The sequence below is a fragment of the Trichoderma breve genome, chromosome 1 (assembly GCF_028502605.1).
Source record: "Trichoderma breve strain T069 chromosome 1, whole genome shotgun sequence".
Taxonomy (NCBI): Eukaryota; Fungi; Ascomycota; class Sordariomycetes; order Hypocreales; family Hypocreaceae; genus Trichoderma; species Trichoderma breve.
Genome location: NC_079232.1, coordinates 7,101,873 through 7,120,177, shown reverse-complemented (window position 1 = coordinate 7,120,177; position 18,305 = coordinate 7,101,873). Strand labels below are relative to the sequence as shown.

General features: G+C 47.5%; 7 protein-coding genes across 7 annotated transcripts; 2 read left to right on the top strand and 5 right to left on the bottom strand.

Moving 5' to 3' along the window:
* Nucleotides 1–214: 214 nt before the first annotated feature.
* Nucleotides 215–2,257, bottom strand: T069G_02092 (acyl-CoA dehydrogenase, middle domain-containing protein; the record flags this gene model as incomplete). The annotated part of the gene is made up of 4 exons (XM_056169302.1): nucleotides 215–790; nucleotides 854–1,811; nucleotides 1,881–2,097; nucleotides 2,161–2,257. 4 exons carry the CDS (start codon nucleotides 2,255–2,257, stop codon nucleotides 215–217), a joined length of 1,848 nt encoding a protein of 615 aa, XP_056034618.1.
* A 1,207-nt stretch (nucleotides 2,258–3,464) lies between these two features.
* T069G_02091 (thermolysin metallopeptidase, alpha-helical domain-containing protein) lies at nucleotides 3,465–4,900 on the bottom strand (the record flags this gene model as incomplete). Its single annotated transcript, XM_056169301.1, has 4 exons — nucleotides 3,465–3,776; nucleotides 3,839–4,164; nucleotides 4,228–4,506; nucleotides 4,567–4,900. The coding sequence occupies 4 exons, from the start codon at nucleotides 4,898–4,900 to the stop codon at nucleotides 3,465–3,467; spliced, it is 1,251 nt and encodes a 416-aa protein (XP_056034617.1).
* A 1,580-nt stretch (nucleotides 4,901–6,480) lies between these two features.
* Nucleotides 6,481–8,622, bottom strand: T069G_02090 (uncharacterized protein; the record flags this gene model as incomplete). The annotated part of the gene is made up of 6 exons (XM_056169300.1): nucleotides 6,481–6,737; nucleotides 6,803–6,944; nucleotides 7,005–7,349; nucleotides 7,410–7,512; nucleotides 7,570–8,509; nucleotides 8,568–8,622. 6 exons carry the CDS (start codon nucleotides 8,620–8,622, stop codon nucleotides 6,481–6,483), a joined length of 1,842 nt encoding a protein of 613 aa, XP_056034616.1.
* A 680-nt stretch (nucleotides 8,623–9,302) lies between these two features.
* T069G_02089 (uncharacterized protein) lies at nucleotides 9,303–10,695 on the top strand (the record flags this gene model as incomplete). Its single annotated transcript, XM_056169299.1, has 3 exons — nucleotides 9,303–9,599; nucleotides 9,651–10,239; nucleotides 10,292–10,695. The coding sequence occupies 3 exons, from the start codon at nucleotides 9,303–9,305 to the stop codon at nucleotides 10,693–10,695; spliced, it is 1,290 nt and encodes a 429-aa protein (XP_056034615.1).
* An 864-nt stretch (nucleotides 10,696–11,559) lies between these two features.
* Nucleotides 11,560–12,830, top strand: T069G_02088 (uncharacterized protein; the record flags this gene model as incomplete). Its single annotated transcript, XM_056169298.1, has 3 exons — nucleotides 11,560–12,088; nucleotides 12,164–12,564; nucleotides 12,645–12,830. 3 exons carry the CDS (start codon nucleotides 11,560–11,562, stop codon nucleotides 12,828–12,830), a joined length of 1,116 nt encoding a protein of 371 aa, XP_056034614.1.
* Nucleotides 12,831–13,247: 417 nt separating this feature from the next.
* Nucleotides 13,248–15,763, bottom strand: T069G_02087 (OPT oligopeptide transporter protein domain-containing protein; the record flags this gene model as incomplete). Its single annotated transcript, XM_056169297.1, has 3 exons — nucleotides 13,248–14,257; nucleotides 14,351–15,400; nucleotides 15,475–15,763. 3 exons carry the CDS (start codon nucleotides 15,761–15,763, stop codon nucleotides 13,248–13,250), a joined length of 2,349 nt encoding a protein of 782 aa, XP_056034613.1.
* Nucleotides 15,764–16,877: 1,114 nt separating this feature from the next.
* On the bottom strand, nucleotides 16,878–17,840 carry T069G_02086 (enoyl-CoA hydratase/isomerase domain-containing protein; the record flags this gene model as incomplete). Its single annotated transcript, XM_056169296.1, has 1 exon — nucleotides 16,878–17,840. The coding sequence occupies one exon, from the start codon at nucleotides 17,838–17,840 to the stop codon at nucleotides 16,878–16,880; it is 963 nt and encodes a 320-aa protein (XP_056034612.1).
* Nucleotides 17,841–18,305: the final 465 nt, after the last annotated feature.

Genomic DNA, 18,305 nt, shown 5'->3' with positions numbered 1-18,305 from the left:
GGAGCCTCAGCGAATGACATCAATCGCAGATTCCCCTAACCTCAATTACAAATCTGGCTTGGAAATGCAGAGGAGTACTGCCTGAATTCATAATGACGGTGATAACTCGGATATCCTATGTCCAATACCTGACGCTACCTTGTCGACTGTGTTCAATGTTCACCTAATCATGGTCTCGGCGGCATTTTCCATTTGATGCACTACATCTGGTCGCTTACAGATTGGAGCCAGTCTTTGATCTTTCTTCGCCATACACAATGGTAAAGTCCTTTTCCAGCTCTTCCCTTGTGGATACACCAACTCTTTCTTTTACCGAGAATCTGTCCTCCAAATACCGTTGCAGAATTTCTCGCTCAGTGACATCCCCGTCGTTGTTGGCGTCGACATGCAGCAAAGCTGCCATCAAAACTTCCGTAACAGACCACATGATGTCTCTGCCCTTGCCGACAAGATCGCTTTGAGATTCCCTGGTAATGCGGTTTCTCTCACTCTCCCACCTTTTCACCACTCTTTGGTGATTAGAGGCATCTCCACCCAAAGAAAATGCCTGTTTAATGAAGCGGTCCAAGGCATCAAGTGACTGCACTCCAGATTCAGGACGCTTGAGTGCCCTAATAAAGTCAGTGCTCAGCAAATCGGTAGTACCCTCCCAGATGGGTAGCACAGCAGCGTCTCTATAGAGACGCGCAATGTTGAGATATTCTTGTTCCTCGTTCAGCAGATAGCCCACGCCACCGATCGATTCCATACAGGAATACAGCAATCTCAGGGCTGAGTTGCAGACATATGCCTTTGTCAGTGTAGAGAGGACCCTCAGAAGCGGCAAGAGGTCCTTTGGTGGAGGGGTCAGTGCCTTGAGCGCTGGTGTTATATCCGCCCCCATTTCCGTCGGATGTTCAGACAGCCCAAGGATATACACGGTAAACATGTGCAGAAGCATTATCCGTCTGTACTCGGCAGTCATCCGTGCCAATGTCTTCATATGCAGTGAGCTGTCAGTCAGTCTCATTCTAGCGCCTCTGCCGGCCCCGACGTCCCTGACTCTCGCAAATGCTCGCGCGACTGCTAGGCCACGGCCCAAGTATCCGACTGCTTGGCTGGTGGAGTGTATTCGCGTCAAGTGCAGCAGGACGGAGATTTCCTGAATGCCGCGGTTTTCTTCCCCGATAATCCACCCACGCATGTCTTCCAGGACGAGCTCTGCTGTGGGGAGAGATTGGGTCCCGAGCTTATTCTTAAGACGCTGAATGCGCACGCCGTTAAGGCACTGTCCATTTGGATCGGGATTTCCAGATTCACTCAAAGCAGCAGGATCATGCTTCCGAAGTGGCGCAAGAAAGGTAGACACTTTGCCAGCTGGAGTTCTTGCAAGCAGAATCGTCATGTCGGAATCAGTGGCGGACGAAAACCACTTGAATCCGTTGATGCTCCATGGGCCTAGCGGGATGCCCTCTTCTTTGGATGCCATCGCCTTGGTCTCATTTGGCTGATAAACAGCTGTCGTCTCAGTCAATGATACGTCGCTTCCACCAGGCCTTTCGGTCATCCATTGCCCGCTGGTCCATGAAAACTTGGGGTCTCGGGTCGTCAAGTGTTGGAACGCATTCTCAAATACTCTCTTTTCTGTCTCTGATAGTTTGGCTGCCAGGCTGGGAGTGGTTAGATGCACCTGTAGCATCCTAGCTGCGCCATCTTGCATCGCGGTGGGGCACGTAACGTTTGCAGATGACCCTTCCCACAGAAACAAGCGGAGGAACTGTCTATTTCGTGCGAAAGGCCCGTACGGGGTGTCATAGGCATCGGCGACAAAACTGCAACCCCTCAGCCCGAAGGCGAATGTTAACGATGAGACTCAATACTCGTAAGAAAGATCAACTTGCCCTTTCGCGAAGCCAAATTCCTGCAGCTGGCGCCACCCTTCTGCCATGATGAGTTTTCCTTGCCATTGCCCAAATGCATTCCGGCCAGATCCTTTGAGATACGGCTTGTTTCGCTCCGCATCTGTGATCCAGGCGAATATTCTGTCAGCCAACACCTCTTGACCAAGCTTTGCCACTTCTGGTTCAATTTGCTCCCTCAATTCGGCTGGCAGAAATACTATTCAAGAGTGTTTGTGAGTAATCATTCCTTTTCAGGGAATAAGAGATTCTCGTTTCTCACGTTTAAAACAGCGTTGATAAGTGGCATCCTCGTAGAATTGATTCACCAAGGAGGGAGGTCGCTGGAAGAAGCCCTTGTCTGCGCCAGATGACTCCATTGCTGAAACTGTGAGTGGCCAATGTAGGTGTGAATGGGAATGCTGACCTCGAATAACAAATTGAGGGAAGACTCAAAGAACAGAAAATGGAGTCCGTTGACGTGCCTTTAACTGTTCTGACAGTTGTCAGCAAACCAACGTGGAGCATCTTGTGGAAAGGGATGACCGTTGCGGTCATTCGTACTCAGACTAAACATTAAAAGCAGAGAGTCTGGACTTTCGGTAAGTGGAAATCATCGTCATTTCATGTCAGATTTAAATGGGACCTCACGATCCAACGACTCAATAATTGGAGACTTTAACTTTGCACTGCAAGCTCGTCAGCCTTAACATTAAAGTCAAGAACTATGAGCTGAGGTAATTGGACAGACTACGGCCACTAACTCTTTGTTTGTCTCAAACGTCAGCTAAGTGAGCCGTTTGAATTATGATTGCATTTTTGGCATTTGTTGACATATGATACATATGATACAGAGCGAACAATTTGCCTTCTTGCTCCGCGTTTGTGCATCACTTTTACGTCAGGCATTGATGCAGGCATTTCATGCCGGTAGTAGGGAGCAAGCAAGGATTAATTGTGGGTGATGTCTAACTACCAGTGCCGTGAGAAACCCATGCACGGCCATTGACATGGAAATGTGTCCTAATAGCAATACGTAGAGGACTAATGGCATGCTACAGATCAGCTGCTGCTACTGCTTCATTCAGTCAATATGGCTTGCTCACTGGAAATGCATATTCAACCTCGCAGCTCTTTTTCGAAGCCCATCGCGAGAAGATCAGGACCTAAGTCTGACAGCCAGTCCCGGAGTTCGGCCTGAAACCCGTTGTTCCTGTCGGCTCTCGGCGGTGGTTGCCGAAGTAAACGTGGAGAAAACATGCGCGGTCACGGAATCCCATGAGACAAGACAAGTTCCCGTAACTTGTCAAGGGGATGCAGCCCTGTACAGTTATAAGGTCATCATGCGGTGAAGGCAACCCTTTGCTTGTGTGAGCATCACGAGCGCATTGTACGCTATATCAAGCAGTCGCTCGCTTACTCCTGTTGTTTAGGACGCTGCGCTGGCCACACTCTCACATGTCAATTTGTTCTACGTAAAATTGAGAGTTTACGATACACTTTTAAACTCCGATATTTGACTGTGGATGGACGCACAATCACGAAGCCCCATTGACCCGGCTGATTCAATTTTAGTGTTTTTACATCTTAGATGCCTCGAGTAACGCCGACTTGTGTCCAAGCATCGCGCACCGTCCTCGCAGCTTCTTCGCCAAACAACTCCTCTGCACACTCAACAGTTACATCGGCAAACTGTCGGAACGTGCAGTTAACCGGTACCTTGCCACAAATCATGGTCTGCCACCAGATTTTGCCCGCCTTCTCCCACGAAAAGCCCTTGAATGCCGTCGCAACCAGGAAGAATGCCTTGTTGGGTATGCCAGAGTAGATGTGGACGCCGCCATTGTCGTTCGTTATGACCTCGAATTTGGAAAAGTTATCCACCTGGAGATCTTTGTTCTTTACTTGTGTTAGTTGTGCAGTTTAAAAGCCAAGTACTGCATGGCCGTTATCGGACTTACGAATCGTGGGTCATCATATGCCGTTCCCGGATTCTTCATGCTTCGCAGAGCGACTCCTTTCACACCAGGCAAGAGACAATATTCGCCAATGAGCCAATCTGCCGTCTCTGCCGTCTCGTTCTCAACTCTTTGCTTCACCATGATTCCAAAGACATCTGAGACGTGCTCATTAAGGGCACCGGATTGGCCGTTATAGTTGAGAGGGCTTGTGTAGTCCGTGACGGCATGAGTCAATTCGTGCCCAATAACATCAATACAGCCAGTAAAGTTGCGTAAAAACGTGTTACCGTCGCCAAATACCATCTGCTGCTTGTATGGAAACCAGACTAGACATGCCATTTAGCTACAGAGATTGCATTGAGCATTAAGAGAGAGAAAAAGGTACTCACAAGCATTTTCGAAGTGATCACCAAAATGGACGGTACTGACGACTTTCATATTCTTATTGTCGATTGAATTCCAGTTGAAAAACTCCTTGTAGAATTTGAGAACATGACCCACGTTGTCATAGGCCTCGTTGACATCCTCATCTTCAACTGCAGGTTCTCCTTCGGCACGTTCTGCCTTGCCGGGAAGCCTCCAAGTGCTCTGTGAATGTCCTGCGTCGTACACGGCACGGGAGATGGCTGCTGCAGATTCCCTGCGAGCTCTCTCGCGAGCAGCTAGGGCTAGAGTTATTTAGCGTGGATCTCATCATGCGAGTCATACTACATGGGGAGCTATTGTACCTTCCTGGACGGCAGGGATTTTACTCAAGATCTCCTGGAGATGGCCCAGATCCTTCTTAGCACGGGAGCGAGTCTCCTCGTCAACTGAATCCGAAGTTGCCAGCTGTTTCAGGAGATGCTCGGGGATGAATGGCGAAGTTTGGACAGCGCCTCCTCCTTCCTTTGCCCCACGAAGCTGTGTGAGGTTTGCTATGTGCTCTTGCCTGGCGGTTCTTACCTCTGTGTGAGCTACGAGGGACTGTGCAGCTGCCTTGCGGACTTCCTCGGGGTTTTGAGATGACTCTGAGATTGCGCGGAGGAGGTGGGGTGGAACGATGAAGCAGGGACAGGACATGGTGAAGGATCTGGAGTGAGCGGCTATGACTGAAGTATGGAGTTTGAGTCTGAGTGCTCGTTGAAGCATTTATTCACAGCAGTTGGGATAATTTGTTCTTGGAGCATGTTTAGAATGAATGGGAAGTTTTGCCTCTTTTTATACTTGAAGGTTGGCACTGACTTCTACCATTGCCCAGGCTCAAACAGTTCGACCAATATAGACATACCACACGTTTCGTACCGAAACTATTTGCAAAGATGCGAGCCATCCTCTATCAAAGGTGGCTTCTTCAGCCGCATCACGACACAGGTTCATGAGCTTCAAGGTGAACGAGTGGCATACATAAACTCTTCAGGTACGTCAATGCCAAGAGCTGAAATGGTCCCTCGAAGTCGACCATGGCTTTTTATCGCCTTGATTGGAATGAAGGCGCCGTGGATATCTCACCTTTATTGTGATATGCCAGAATGCTTCACAGGTAGCCTTTCAAGGAACGGGCGGGCTGAATACACAAATTGTGTATAAGGCCTATATCAGCGGCTACAGCTGCCTGTTAAACTACTCACACTGCCTTATAGGGCTAATATTGCGCCGATATGAACGAGACGTCGATAAAGGGGACTTAACCAATTCTACCGCTCAACTACGATCTCCCGTTTATTGCCACAGTACCAATCCATTTACTCTTCCTTCTATCCTCGTGCTCTTCATGAGTATCTTCAAGCCTTTGAACATCTCCAGGAATTTCGACTTTAGCTGTAGGCCTAGGGCTCAAGCTTGAACTTTTTGATGAGATACAGGGTAAGGCACTAACTTAGTACCAATTCCTCGTTCAAGTAATTAGCTTCAACAAAACTGTCATCTGTTGTATTGAACATGGCTTCTTCAGCTTCACCCCAAAACAAGATCCATTATGTCGACACTCGATAGGTAGAATAGATGAACTGGGTAATTACGTAAATGGCAAGAGCTGAAATGACTATCAGGAGGATCGACCACGAAGCATCTGTTTGACAGGAATGAAGGCGCTATGCATTTTGAGTATTTACTTTAATTATAACCTTGAGTTCGATGCCTTGCGTATCAATCGGGTATGAACCAAGGTAATATTTAGGAGAAAGTGGCTGCCGCCAACGGCTGGCTGAACACACTGGGACGTCCAGGTTGGATGCAAGTTTCTTTTAGTGCCTCTAAAATGCTGTTTATTGGGTAGCGCGATGAACTTTGACAAGCGACTGCCGGGTGACACGTCAGATTGGCGCCACGCGTTAATCAGACCAAGTTGCTGTTGGACCTCATACAGGCTACGAAACTGGAGTCGCTAGCGTGGGGGAAGATGTTTGGATATAGTCATCAGGAAGATAGCAATCCAAAAAAAGCAAACTTTGTCACAAGGCCTATGAACAGAAGTATGAGTTAAAGGTACACGATACAAGGAGGCTTATTCACATGTCAGAGACAATAGTAGAAATGATTGGGTGCTCGCTGGAATGCAAGTAATTGGCAAGACTAGCTGAAAAATCGCAGTAGGTTGGCTGTCTAAATGGTGTAAAGGTATATTGGGCAGCGTCTAATTAAAATTACATGTTCTTGAGCCTTCACTCTTGGTTAATCTTGAGGCCAGCCTCGGCCCATTGCGGTGTCACAGGCTCATGGTTGCCAGAGAACTTTTGACCGTCAAACCAGAGCTCAAATCTCAAATCCGCGGGCGCAACAATGACACGGAGATCAAACCTGCAGATGTAAAATTTGTAACCTTTGCGAAACCATATGCCTCTCTTCTGTTTGAGCAGGAGCTGGTGCTGTTCAATGCCCTCTAAGTTGCTTTTTACTATGCACAGTTTGGTCACTCCGGCTGTTGTCCAATAACTCTGTCAGCAGCTGTTTCTTTGAGATGGGTTGGAATAAAAAAAAACGCACCGTGTTTTAAACTCTTTGGTAGAAATGATGGTTCGTTTTGTGAAACTACTATATCGGCGTTCCAACGTCTTGTCGTGTCATCCGGTCCAAGGCGGTACTCGAACGATTTTACTAGAGGAATATTTGGGTCGATAACGTCTCCCTTTAACAAAAGGTTCAGTAAAGCTAGGCACACGAGGAGGAGTTCATGATGTTTGCTTACCTTTTTAATGATCCACTGAATCTGATTTACAGCCCATTTCTTTTTGGGATTCCACTGGTCTTGTACGACATCTTCATCAAAGTGTGACGCAGGTGAGTACATCTCCCTCACGATAATGCCATAGCTGGAGCGAGCAATTCGCGCCGCTAAAACGGGAACGTTTCCGGTATCCATCCTCTGTTGGTGATCGAGAAGAAGGCCTCTCACGACGACAAGCTGCGGGTCGTGACATGGCACCACTGCGACTCTCATGGCGTTCATGTGCGGGTAAGTAATGAGCTGCTGTTGGATTTTATCGCGCACGTATGCGGAACTGCCAAGTCCACCAGACAAAATCATGTAGTCCTGACAAGTAGTTGGCATTTGAAAGCTCACATAGTCCTTATGGGGGCTTGAAACACTTACCACTTGCTCTATGTGTCCATGTTCGCTCAACCAGTTTAGCTGCTCGGTTATTCGCTTCATGATCCCATCAATCTGAACGTCAAACAGAGACTGAATCTCGGCCCTACGCTTTGTCAGTCCAATTACAAGCACCACTGAAAGTACTTCCCGAGGTACCAACATTGTGAATAACATCCTGCCATTTTCCACGCCCAGTCCAGCATGACTAAACTCATGCGATACGCCTTCCAATTGAAGCTTGAACACGGGTTGCATATAAACTCTCTCACCAAACTTGTGCTTCAGTATCTTGAAATGATGACTTTTTGACAACCGAACAGCGAAATCTTTTGGAAGCTGAGGCCGCATATCAGGATGCCGAGCCAATCTTTCCATGATCAGTCGAACAAATGCTCTGTCAATCAGCGTCGACCCAATTCCGACTCCCTTGACGGCAGATATCTGTGCCATCTGGGGGAAATTGGGATCACTTGATGTCACTCGCATCAGCGCCAAATCTGTTGTTCCTCCTCCTGCGTCAACCGTCAAAAACAAGCTACCGCGGTTAAATGCCACCGGACTTGTCTTGAGCGTTGCAACAGCAGCAGCTTCAGCCTCTGTGAGATCGACCTGGGCCATGTGTCTCGGCCCTTCTACGCCAAAGCCTGCATCTCGTATGATGCCTTTGAAGATGTTGATGATCTCCATTCGCGTCCATGTTGTGGGCACGCTGAAGAGAAACGTCACAGCCATGTCTGCCCAGCCACCAAAGTGTCGTTTGCCAGTCTGCGTCTCGATAGTCTCTTTCACGTGGAGATATACCTGATGGAGATATTCTGTTGCAAACATCTGGGCTTGTCTTGGACTCTTTGGAACATTGGAGAACCCGCGTTGCTGAGCTGCGACGAGTGTTTCTTCATCGATGAAGATTTTAAAAAAGTCTCGCCGGGTCTTGCCTGGCAAAGTTTCATCGTCATCATCACAAAGGTAGCCCCAAGATGATAACGTGCCATCTCCATTGTATATCAGAGTTGTTGGGACTTTGCGCTCTCCTCGATCACCACTGCCAGGCCAATCATTGACGACCTGGATTGGTGTCTTTGGGGTCATCCATGCAACACCTCAATGCCATTGTCAGTGTCACACGTCTCTCACATAGTTATAGTAGCTGCTTTTTACCTGTATATGTGGTGCCCAAGTCAATTGACACAATAATGTCTGGTTTCTCGGCCATCTTGACATCATTCCCAAGACTGTGGTTCGATGCAACTCTCTTCTGAGCACTCATCGCCAGCTCCTCAAGCTATAATCTCCAAACTGAAGTACATGTAACAAGTACTCCCGTCGGAGTGCCCGCCAATAGCTCGATAATTGCAATTCATCCTTTAAGAGCAAAATTACGAGGAGCGACCAGTGCAGCTGCAATGCTACGCTGTTGGTTGTGCTCTGTTTCAGTCATCCTTGTTCGGCGATGCATTGGCCTCCAAGCAAACTGCAAACCTCAGCTGATCTCTCCCAGTGCGGTGGAAAGGATTTCAATCCTAGCAAAGAACCCTGCAAGCTTGGAGAAACGTGGCACTTTAGCGCCAATGATGTGAGCAAACCGCCTCCGCAATCCGCAAATCTTAGTCGGCCGTTGATCCGCGACTAGCTTGTGGATCGCTCTCGTTGTGTTTGTTGATGATATCCGCGGCGGCTCAGGGCGTTAAAACCGTTGGATAGGGGTTCTCTCTGATAATGAAGCTGTTCTGGTTTAATGCATGTCATTCAAATACGTGATGCACGAAGAATCATCACGTGGCTAGTGGTTCTGGGTGTCGTTATCCATCTCTCAGCCTTTCATATAGCTCTTCTTCGCCTAGACAGCTCCTTGTAATACAACCCGAAACTCTCTCTTCACATTAGCATTCCGCAATGGCGTCTACTCCGCTTCCGTTAAACTGCAAGACGACTCTGAATGGAGTTGAGACCTGGATACACCTGGTACCTTGCCCCACAACAACCACTTCGAAGCAGACAACAACAACAACCACCAGCACCACGACGACTACCACATCACCATCTTTTACTACTACAACTACGACTCAATCGACTGCTACGACATCTACAACTCCTACCCCAACCAAACCAGATGGCACAACTGGCCTTCCTTCTGACTCTTCTACCAGTGTGAAGGAAACTTCTACTGCTGTCCCTAACCCAGATTCCAGCGTTACCAGCTCTCTCCCTGCATCTTCCCAAACGGCTTTGCCTCTTCATCAGCATGCATCTCTCTCTACAGGCGCCACCGCTGGAATTGCAGTCGGATGTGCTGCCGCTGGCCTCATCATTGGCCTTCTCGCCGCCCTTCTACTGTTCCGCCGTCGAAAAGGCAAAGGCGTCACCGACATAAGTCACGCACCCATTCTTGTGGAGTCTAAAGAGCCTCCATCGATTGAGAATATTGACGGAATTGGATCTGTTGCTGGTATTCAGCTGGGCCAATTTCTCCTTGATGGAGCTCCTGACCAAGAAATTGTCAGCGAGTTACAAGCTTTGAGCGAGCTCATCCGCCACCATGTGGAAGACTACTACACCCTCCAAACAGTGGATGCCAGTGTCGGCACATTGTCGCAATCGCTCCAAAATCTGGGATTGGGATCAAGTGGCTCGGGATTGACTGCAGAGGCAATCGCTACTTTATGTACCAACAGCTATTCTCGTCAAATCGGCCTGCGCCACGTTATTTCGAACGTCATTTTTGCAAGTATCGACTTTCACACTCGCAGCAATTTGTCAATGCTTCCTGTGCCAGCCGCTGGGTTGCTGCAGTCTATTCCCGGACCTGAATATGGCGTTAACAACAATCTGGGTATGTAATCTTCAAGAGTTTAACGCCAGGACAATACTAATGAAGTGTATAGCATTCTCCCAAGCTCTTCAGACATGGCGTCGCCTGTCCGCTTTCCTCCTCCATCAAAATCGCAGCCAACGAACCTCTTTGCAAGTGGACGCCTTTACGATTGCTCCTCAAGCTCAATTGGTTACCAACTCTCTCAACAATTTCTTGAACGCCTTTGTTATTCCAGGACAGAATGGTCAGCAGGCAAGCCACCTCCAAGAGGTTGCGATTGAATGCGCAAAGCTTGGCTACGTGCTGTTCTCTCACCCGGTGGATTGGAAGTTTATTTTTGAAGAGCCTGGTATTAGAGCAGCTGATGCATCTGCCGTAGTAATTTGCCCTGGCTTAGAAAAGTGTAGCGACCGTGATGGAAATCCTCTTCGGCCCCCACGACGAGTTGCAGCCCCGGTTGAGGCAACCCTCTGATCGGGGAAGATACAAGAGTCTTCGGGATTGCCGACTCTCTTAGTACCATAGAACTATTCTTTTTTAGATATCCTAATAATCTTAGCATCAACACGCGAATCGCGAATCTAAAATGACCCGTCAGCGTGGAACATCGTGATCGCCGTCGCTAATGAACAAACCGTCGGGGAACTGAGCCGCTGGAATCACATCCGCAATGCCGAATCACAAGGGAAATTACCAACCCCAGCTTCTCAGCCGCGTCTGTTTGCAAAGATCCCCTTGAACCCGTCTTATCGCCGATTGGGGGCGGCTCGAGTTGCTCGTATGCACAAATTAACTCGGATAGACGCATATCTACAGGGATGCAGCTGCGGCCTCATTGGTAGCCTCGCCAACTGTAGAACGTCGAACCAACATGCATATGCGCGAGCGGAAATATGGAACGTATTCGGAATGCAAAGGGTCATTTGGAGGTAAATTTTGTGTAGCTCGGAGATTTGCCCCTTTCCAGAAGAGCACAAGCATGTGCTCCTTGAAACTTGCTTTGCCCGTAGAATGAAGATAGAAGCAAGATCAAGGGTTTCATAGTCTGAGGATCATCCATAGCGACGGGTCAGAAGCGACGGTTTAACTGCCTAGAAACCCCTGTGAATATCTTTCTGAAGTTCCTTTTCTCCGAAAGGTGATAGAATAGTTGGCCGATCATGTCTAGAAGGAATAGCTCGTTCGCTGCATGACTGGCCAATGCACGGGCAACTTTATTCTCCGTTCCTTATTGTGTCACAGGATTTCCTGTTGGATCCTTTGTCTTTGGCTCGGCTGTTCCCCGCAGTTCTCTCTTGGACGCAGATTTTTCGACGACTTTTCTCTTTGTTGGGAAAGATGATCAAAGTCTTCTCTTCCATTCGATCAACCTACCGTGCTGTCAGTGTGGCGATTGATGGCGAAAACATTTCCAATGACATGCGACGCAGTCTTGAGCTTGTGCGCACGTGTAACCAAGACTTACAGGAGCTCATTAGGCTCCGCAATGAGAATCTCCGTTTGCTTGAGAGACAACCGCAGATACTTGAGCGTCTCAACTCAATCATCGAAAAAGTACACAATGGACTACTCGACGCTTCTCGTATTGTGGAGAAATATCGACCAGAGCTACATTCGGACAAAAAATCGCTATCAAGTCAGATAGCCTGGGCTCATCGGGATTCTCAAGAATTTCAGGCCATGGGACCAACCATGAGCCAGCACAATGCAACAATTCTCGCAGAAATTAGCTTCCTCAGAAGTCTTACTATCATCACCACACAAAGCAAGCACGAAGAAGCCAAGGAGATTGAGATTCTAGGCTCAGATGACAAAACATTGTTCAATAACCTGGAGCTTCTAGAAGACTTTATAGGTGATGTATCAGGTACTTTGGTAGCCTGGCCGAGTATAGTGTGCATAGTGTTCTAACGAGTTCTAGGTTCTCGAGATTTACCTCCAGCATCACCACCAGCACCGCCACCGCCTGCTTTCAACGTCAGTGCAAGGGCAAGCATGCCTAACCTACTGATGAATCAAGAATACTGTGATCTACCGGAGCCTGTTGTTCCAAACATAATTCCTCATCAGCAACCAATGTCCAGCCTACTGACGCCAGAACAAGCATCGGCTCTACGGCCACTAAGTGGAAAGACACTTGAAGATGGCAACCAGCGCAACAGCCGGGTTGTCTTGAATCAGGCAGATCACTCCGGATTATCTCTGTTATTTGGTGATGAGCCAGATCTAAGCTCTGACTTGTTGCCCAACGTCCAGCCTCAACACTCTCGAGCACAGTCAAGCGACTCAATGCACAAGCCCTCCATACCATCATTTTCACCATCCTCGACAAACGGAGGGACTGTTAATTCCACTCCATTGACAAGATATTCTCTTACCTCTCAGCCATCTACCTTGTCTATAAGCTCAATTGGGACGTTCAGTCCGCAGAGCCCCGACCCTTCTATGAGTCGGCCGCATTTACTTTCACTTCCACCAACACCACCCACCAATACAACAGCACAATTGGCTTCATTATCAGCAACAAGTCTAATATCAAGAACTCAACAAGACGCCCGATCAAGGCCGCGAACAATGTCATTTGCAGAACGCTATGCGAATTTGGCTGAAGACTCAGGCCAGGAAGGTCGGCGGTACCGTCCATGGCGACCTTACAAAAATGGGGATATCTATGAGCTACAGGGATCGGAAATATCTTCAGAGACTCATCCATTGGCTCAATCTACCACTTCGTCATCACATAGATCAACTACTTAGTACCCGATTGCTCGCTCACTTAGATCTGCCCTTATTTGTCGTCAAAGTCACACAATCAAGCTGTGGCGAATATATATACATACTTGATACCAATAGAAATACTTTGAACTTAATAATGGCTTCTTTAGTTAGCCATACCATTAAGCAAAAGCTCAGAAAGGCTATTGTACAACTAACAGCATTTTATTAATGGACGTTGCTACAGTGTATGACGGATCTATCTACCTAACAACTCAACCCTGTTGACAAACTCATACTTCGTGACACGATTAAGCCCCGCTGGCAACATTAAACATGCAGTAGTCAATGTTCTTGTTGTTGTTCGTACCACCATTGTTGAGAGCATAGGTCGGAAAGTTGTACGACTTTCCACTGGCACCCAGAACAGCGAAACTGAGGATAAAGACCATGACCTGCGTGCCACCGTCCATTGCCGCAGAGATTAAGTAGTTGTACTTGATGAAAAGAGCAGGGTGGTAGCGACGGAGGTAGAACTGAGCAAAGATTCCGAAGCCGAAGAACATGAGCAGTGATGAGTTGACACCGACGCAAAGCACACCAGCGTACCAGATAATAATACTGGTATTGACATCGCGGAAGATCTCACGCTTCGTCAGCTTCCATGCCAGCCAGAACGGTATGGGAGCTGCGAAGCCGAGCAGATATGCCAACGTAACCCATTGGTAGCGGTTACCAACTGAGAACATGTCTTTAGCCAGGGACCAGGCCACGGCGAGAGTGTTGTACCCTTGGACATTTTGGCCTGACCAGATGTTGGTTCCATCAATCGACAACAACGTCTCCGTCTGGTTGTCTACAATGCTCACCATCATCACGTAGTCCATGATGGCACCAATTACAGTGCCAAGCATCTGAGCAAAGAAGGTCGCCTTGGGCGGTAAATGTGCCAGTTGGGCTAACTTCAGATCACGAAGCAGCCACTGGCCTTGCTGAATACCGTTGAAACCAAACACAGTGAAGTACATGTTGGCCAATGGCTTTCCCGGCAGCAGATAACCGCCCAGCATCTGAATAACAGGCTGTTGGTTGAATTGGAATCCAGTCAATCCCATCTGAGCGCCAAAGAAGAGGATGAAGAGCGCGGCAAAAATGTTCGACACGATGAATCCCCACCAAGGCAAGGTGGACTTGATTGCGTACAATGTAGCAATACCGATCACGAAGGACAAGAGGAGAACAATACCGTACCACCAATTTGGCACTTCGGCATATCCATTTTGCATCATCAACTTGTAATGAGGGTCCATCTCTTCGTCAGCTAGGACAAGTTGCCGTCGAACCTCTTCATCATTGTCTTCGCTCTTCTTCCAGAAGGCCCATGTTGATGGCTTAGCAAGCTTCTTGAAGTTACGTGGGTGCAAGAATGCCCAGCCGTTCTTAATATCGTCGTAATTCCACAAGAGCATATGAACAATTGCAGCCGTAATGCCGAGGTTTGTAGTGAGGAGATAGACCACGTATGTTCCAGAGAGGTGAGGGAATCCTTGATTAGCAACAAGAGTGTTGTTAATGGTGTTATCGCTATTTAGAACAGCCGTGAGGTTGTATTCGACAAAATTGGTTGCATTGGATGAGCTGTCGTATAGCAACTGGGATAGAAAAGGGAAATCCGCAGACTGCCAAATGTTTCCGTAGTAAATTCCCATGAATAGCACAATACATATCAAGTATCCGACAAAACTGTTGACTAGCGTATATAGAGGGAACCAGAGAGGCGAGTTCAGTCCGGCAATGTAATTCCAATCGAAGCAGAGGCCGAGAAAACCGAGACCCTCATTATTCTGCGCTCCTCCAAATAGGTTGGTAAACACCAAGCTATCCTGATGAGCCAAGCATGGGATCGAAATGCCCTGAAAAATGGGCGCAATCCACAACGGGATAATCTCCCAGAAGAAGGCGCCACTAAAGACGTAAGTGAAATACTTGAGGCGTTGCTTTGTCTCGGCTTTATCACGATGTAAAGTCTCTAGCAGCGTGTTGACGGGGATATTAATTGGCCAAAGCATCTTGGCGGGCTGCACAAGCACCGTTCGAAGGAGTCCCGCTATGCCATACGCCAGAAACTGCGAGGCGATGACAAGGAAGATGGCGGCACCTTGATTTGGGTTCGATCCGTAGTAAAGTCGCTGGGCTGCAAGAATCTGCGTCGCTACCGCAGAGGTTGAGCCCGCTGATCCCATGATTACCATGAAAGCGTGCTCTTTGGAGTTGAACTCGGCCGGGTTGAGGAAACGGCATATCCGGGATATGATGCCATTGCCCTCGGGTCGTGGGATGAGTTGAAACGGCAGCGCGAGGATGTATGCAATAACAGTGAGGAAGACCACAGACACATAAATGACTTGAGGTTTGAAGTAGAAGATCTCCTGCAGCACAGATGAGAAGATGCACAGGATGAGGCCTGAAAGCACGCAGTGTTGTTAACAATAAGTCACAAGTTGAAAAGTCTGATGAGAACTTGATGACAAAACTAACCAATAACAATCGCACGAAATGTCCACGGGGTATCATTGGGATTGTCGTCGACATGCAGAACGTGCGTAATCAGGTCTTTTGCATTGTCGATGACAGTAACCTCGCCAAAGCGATTCTCTTTTCTGACGTCGTAATCGCCATCATTTTCATCGTCGATGATGCTGATGGTCCTCTCAATGTCAGAGTTCAAGCCAGCCTTCTTTTCGTCGCTTGTATTAATCTCCTTCTTTTCTCGAATTGCTTCGTCCTGCCTCCCATCAGGCGTAATCTGATCCTGTTCGCTGGCCATGGCTGCAAGGATTGGTCCCCGGCCAATCAACCTTTCACAAAAGACGTGAGAGAAGATGGAACCAAACAAACTCCCAAAGCATCTCTGAAGAAAATATCCATTTCTTGGGAATCAATGTGACTTTAAACGACTTACACAACTACACTCTGTATCAAGGCACGAGGTATTATGTGGGGTAGCAAAAGTTCCGATGGCCAGGACTGATTGCCGGAATTGGTAGGAGGGGTGCAGGGACTAAATACGAATTATACGAAAGAGGATCCTTTTTTTCAACTCTGCCGGCATCTAAAGTCCGATTGCTTAATCTTCATTCGCTGGTTTCTGGAATGAATCGCTGATCCGGCAATAACTGGGGCTTAAGGCGGCCGATTACCCGTTGAAAATGGATTGTAGCAATGCTAGATAACGGATAGACTACCCGTGTTGAGAAGATAGCACACAAGAAAGCAACTGCAAAACCAAGATATGCAAAACCAAAATACAAGACTCAGTAATAAAGGTTATTCAATAATGCCTTTTATATGTCCATCTCATTATCAACTCGAACCAACATGTCTTCTTCCAACTTGCATGTCTTTTTCCAGCTTCTTTTAGCTCATTATACTTGGAACTTATGTTCTTGAGTTGTTGGCCACAAGCACGCGACCGATCAACTGTTACCAGCTTATCCTTTGTGGAGACATAGCCACTCAAGAAACGGGCAAATTGCTGTTCCAAAAGAGAAAGAGAGAGCAAAAGTGCCACTCCTCCACAGGGTCTTTTGATAACTCACTGAAACTCAGAGTAAAGGGATGCCGATGTGCCGAATATGATCAGCCTAGCATCGATTAGGGTGCAGTAATACTACTCTACCCTTGGGATTACATGACCAATCATGATCACCCCGCTCTTGATTGGACACTCTGTGCGACAGACTTTACATGCTTTATCAGGGCCTGTGGTTTTTCGTTTGTCATATCGGTGTATTTAGACATCTTCTGAATATAGTTACAATTAGAAGTATTATGCTTTTTTCTCTGGACGCAGCTGAAAACAAATACTACCTAACATTACATTCAACCTGGTATCTGCATCTCGATCTTCCCAGTTGGCCAGTATGAAACGATAGCATTAGCTACTCCCAGATCTCAACCATCTTGTCTGGCACACCTAGTTCAAACTGGCGGCTCTGATTCTTGCTGATGCGTAGATACTCTGCATCGGGAGCCTTTTCACCCGCCTCCAATCTGAAAATGGTCGCAATGTCGGCTTCAACGACTGAAGGTGGCGCAGAAAACTCCCGGATCATGGCCTTTGTTCCGTTGAGACCTGCAGCTGGAAATAGAGCAATTCTACCAGCAATCTCATCTACAGCTCTGCGAAGTTTGGCTTCTGACCTGTACAGTCTGTTGACCCACCCAATCTCCGCCGCAGTCAGGGCGTCAATTCCACTGGAAGTAAGCATGTATTCTACAGTTCGTTGCATTCCGATTAATCGCACAAGATGTTGAATGCCACCGTTCCCGTGAACTCCGCCAACTGCAACTTCGGGAGCCCCTAGAATTGTGTTGGGGCCTGAAAAGGCCATGTCGCATTGCACAAGAAACTCATTGCCCGAACCAGTGGCTCGCCCATTGATTTCAGCGATAAGAATTGTCGGGGGAGATTTCAGCATGCCGACAATGGCCCGATTCTTTGTAAAGAGCTCCTCCGTGTAAGACTCGTTGAACGGAGGGTTGGTACCAAAAAGGGCTCCATCATAGTGACCCATCCAAAAATCAGGGTCACCGCTAGCGAAGATCATGACTTTGGGCGGAGAAGCAGAAACAGTGATGTTTTCAGGCACAACAGAGGAAAGCAAATCGTAAAGATCGCTGATGAGTTTGTAATCGTAGAGATTGGTAGGAGAGTTGTCCATGAGGATGCGAAGAATCGTGCCATTGTTGGACGATGTCGTTGCCAATGTTCCAAAACCGGTTGACTTGGTACGCTCCCAGGGTAGGCGATGGGTGTCATGTTGCTGAACCAGGCTGCCGTTGATTAAAGGCAAAAGACCAGACAAGGTAAAGAGCACAAGGTGCTTATAAGATGAATACATTTTCGAAATAGGATATTTTCTCAATATTTTGTGTTGGGGTGTAACTTGATACAAACCTTTGAAGATTGTGAAGCAAAAGACATCGTTATCTAGTAAACTTGGACACAAACTTGGACATTTTATACAAAGCATTCGTTTATAGACTCTCTATATCAACAAGCTCACATGACTCCGCAGTATAATGAATATGTTTGTAATTACTCTTAATTTGTCATATGCTTCTATGGTTTAATAGAATCTTTTGTCAGACTACTGGGCGTTGAACATGGCGTACGAGTGTCGCACCTTGAAGGCTTACCCGGCATCTCAGGACTTAATAAGTCCGCACTCCACTGTGGCTCAACCTATTCCAATAAGCAGCGCCTCTCGACGAAATGTTTACCCATTAGGGAAACTAGATGTGGATATTTTGTATTAGTCAATTTTGCTTAGATATCTTGGCGATTTCAATACTTGTTTCGGGAG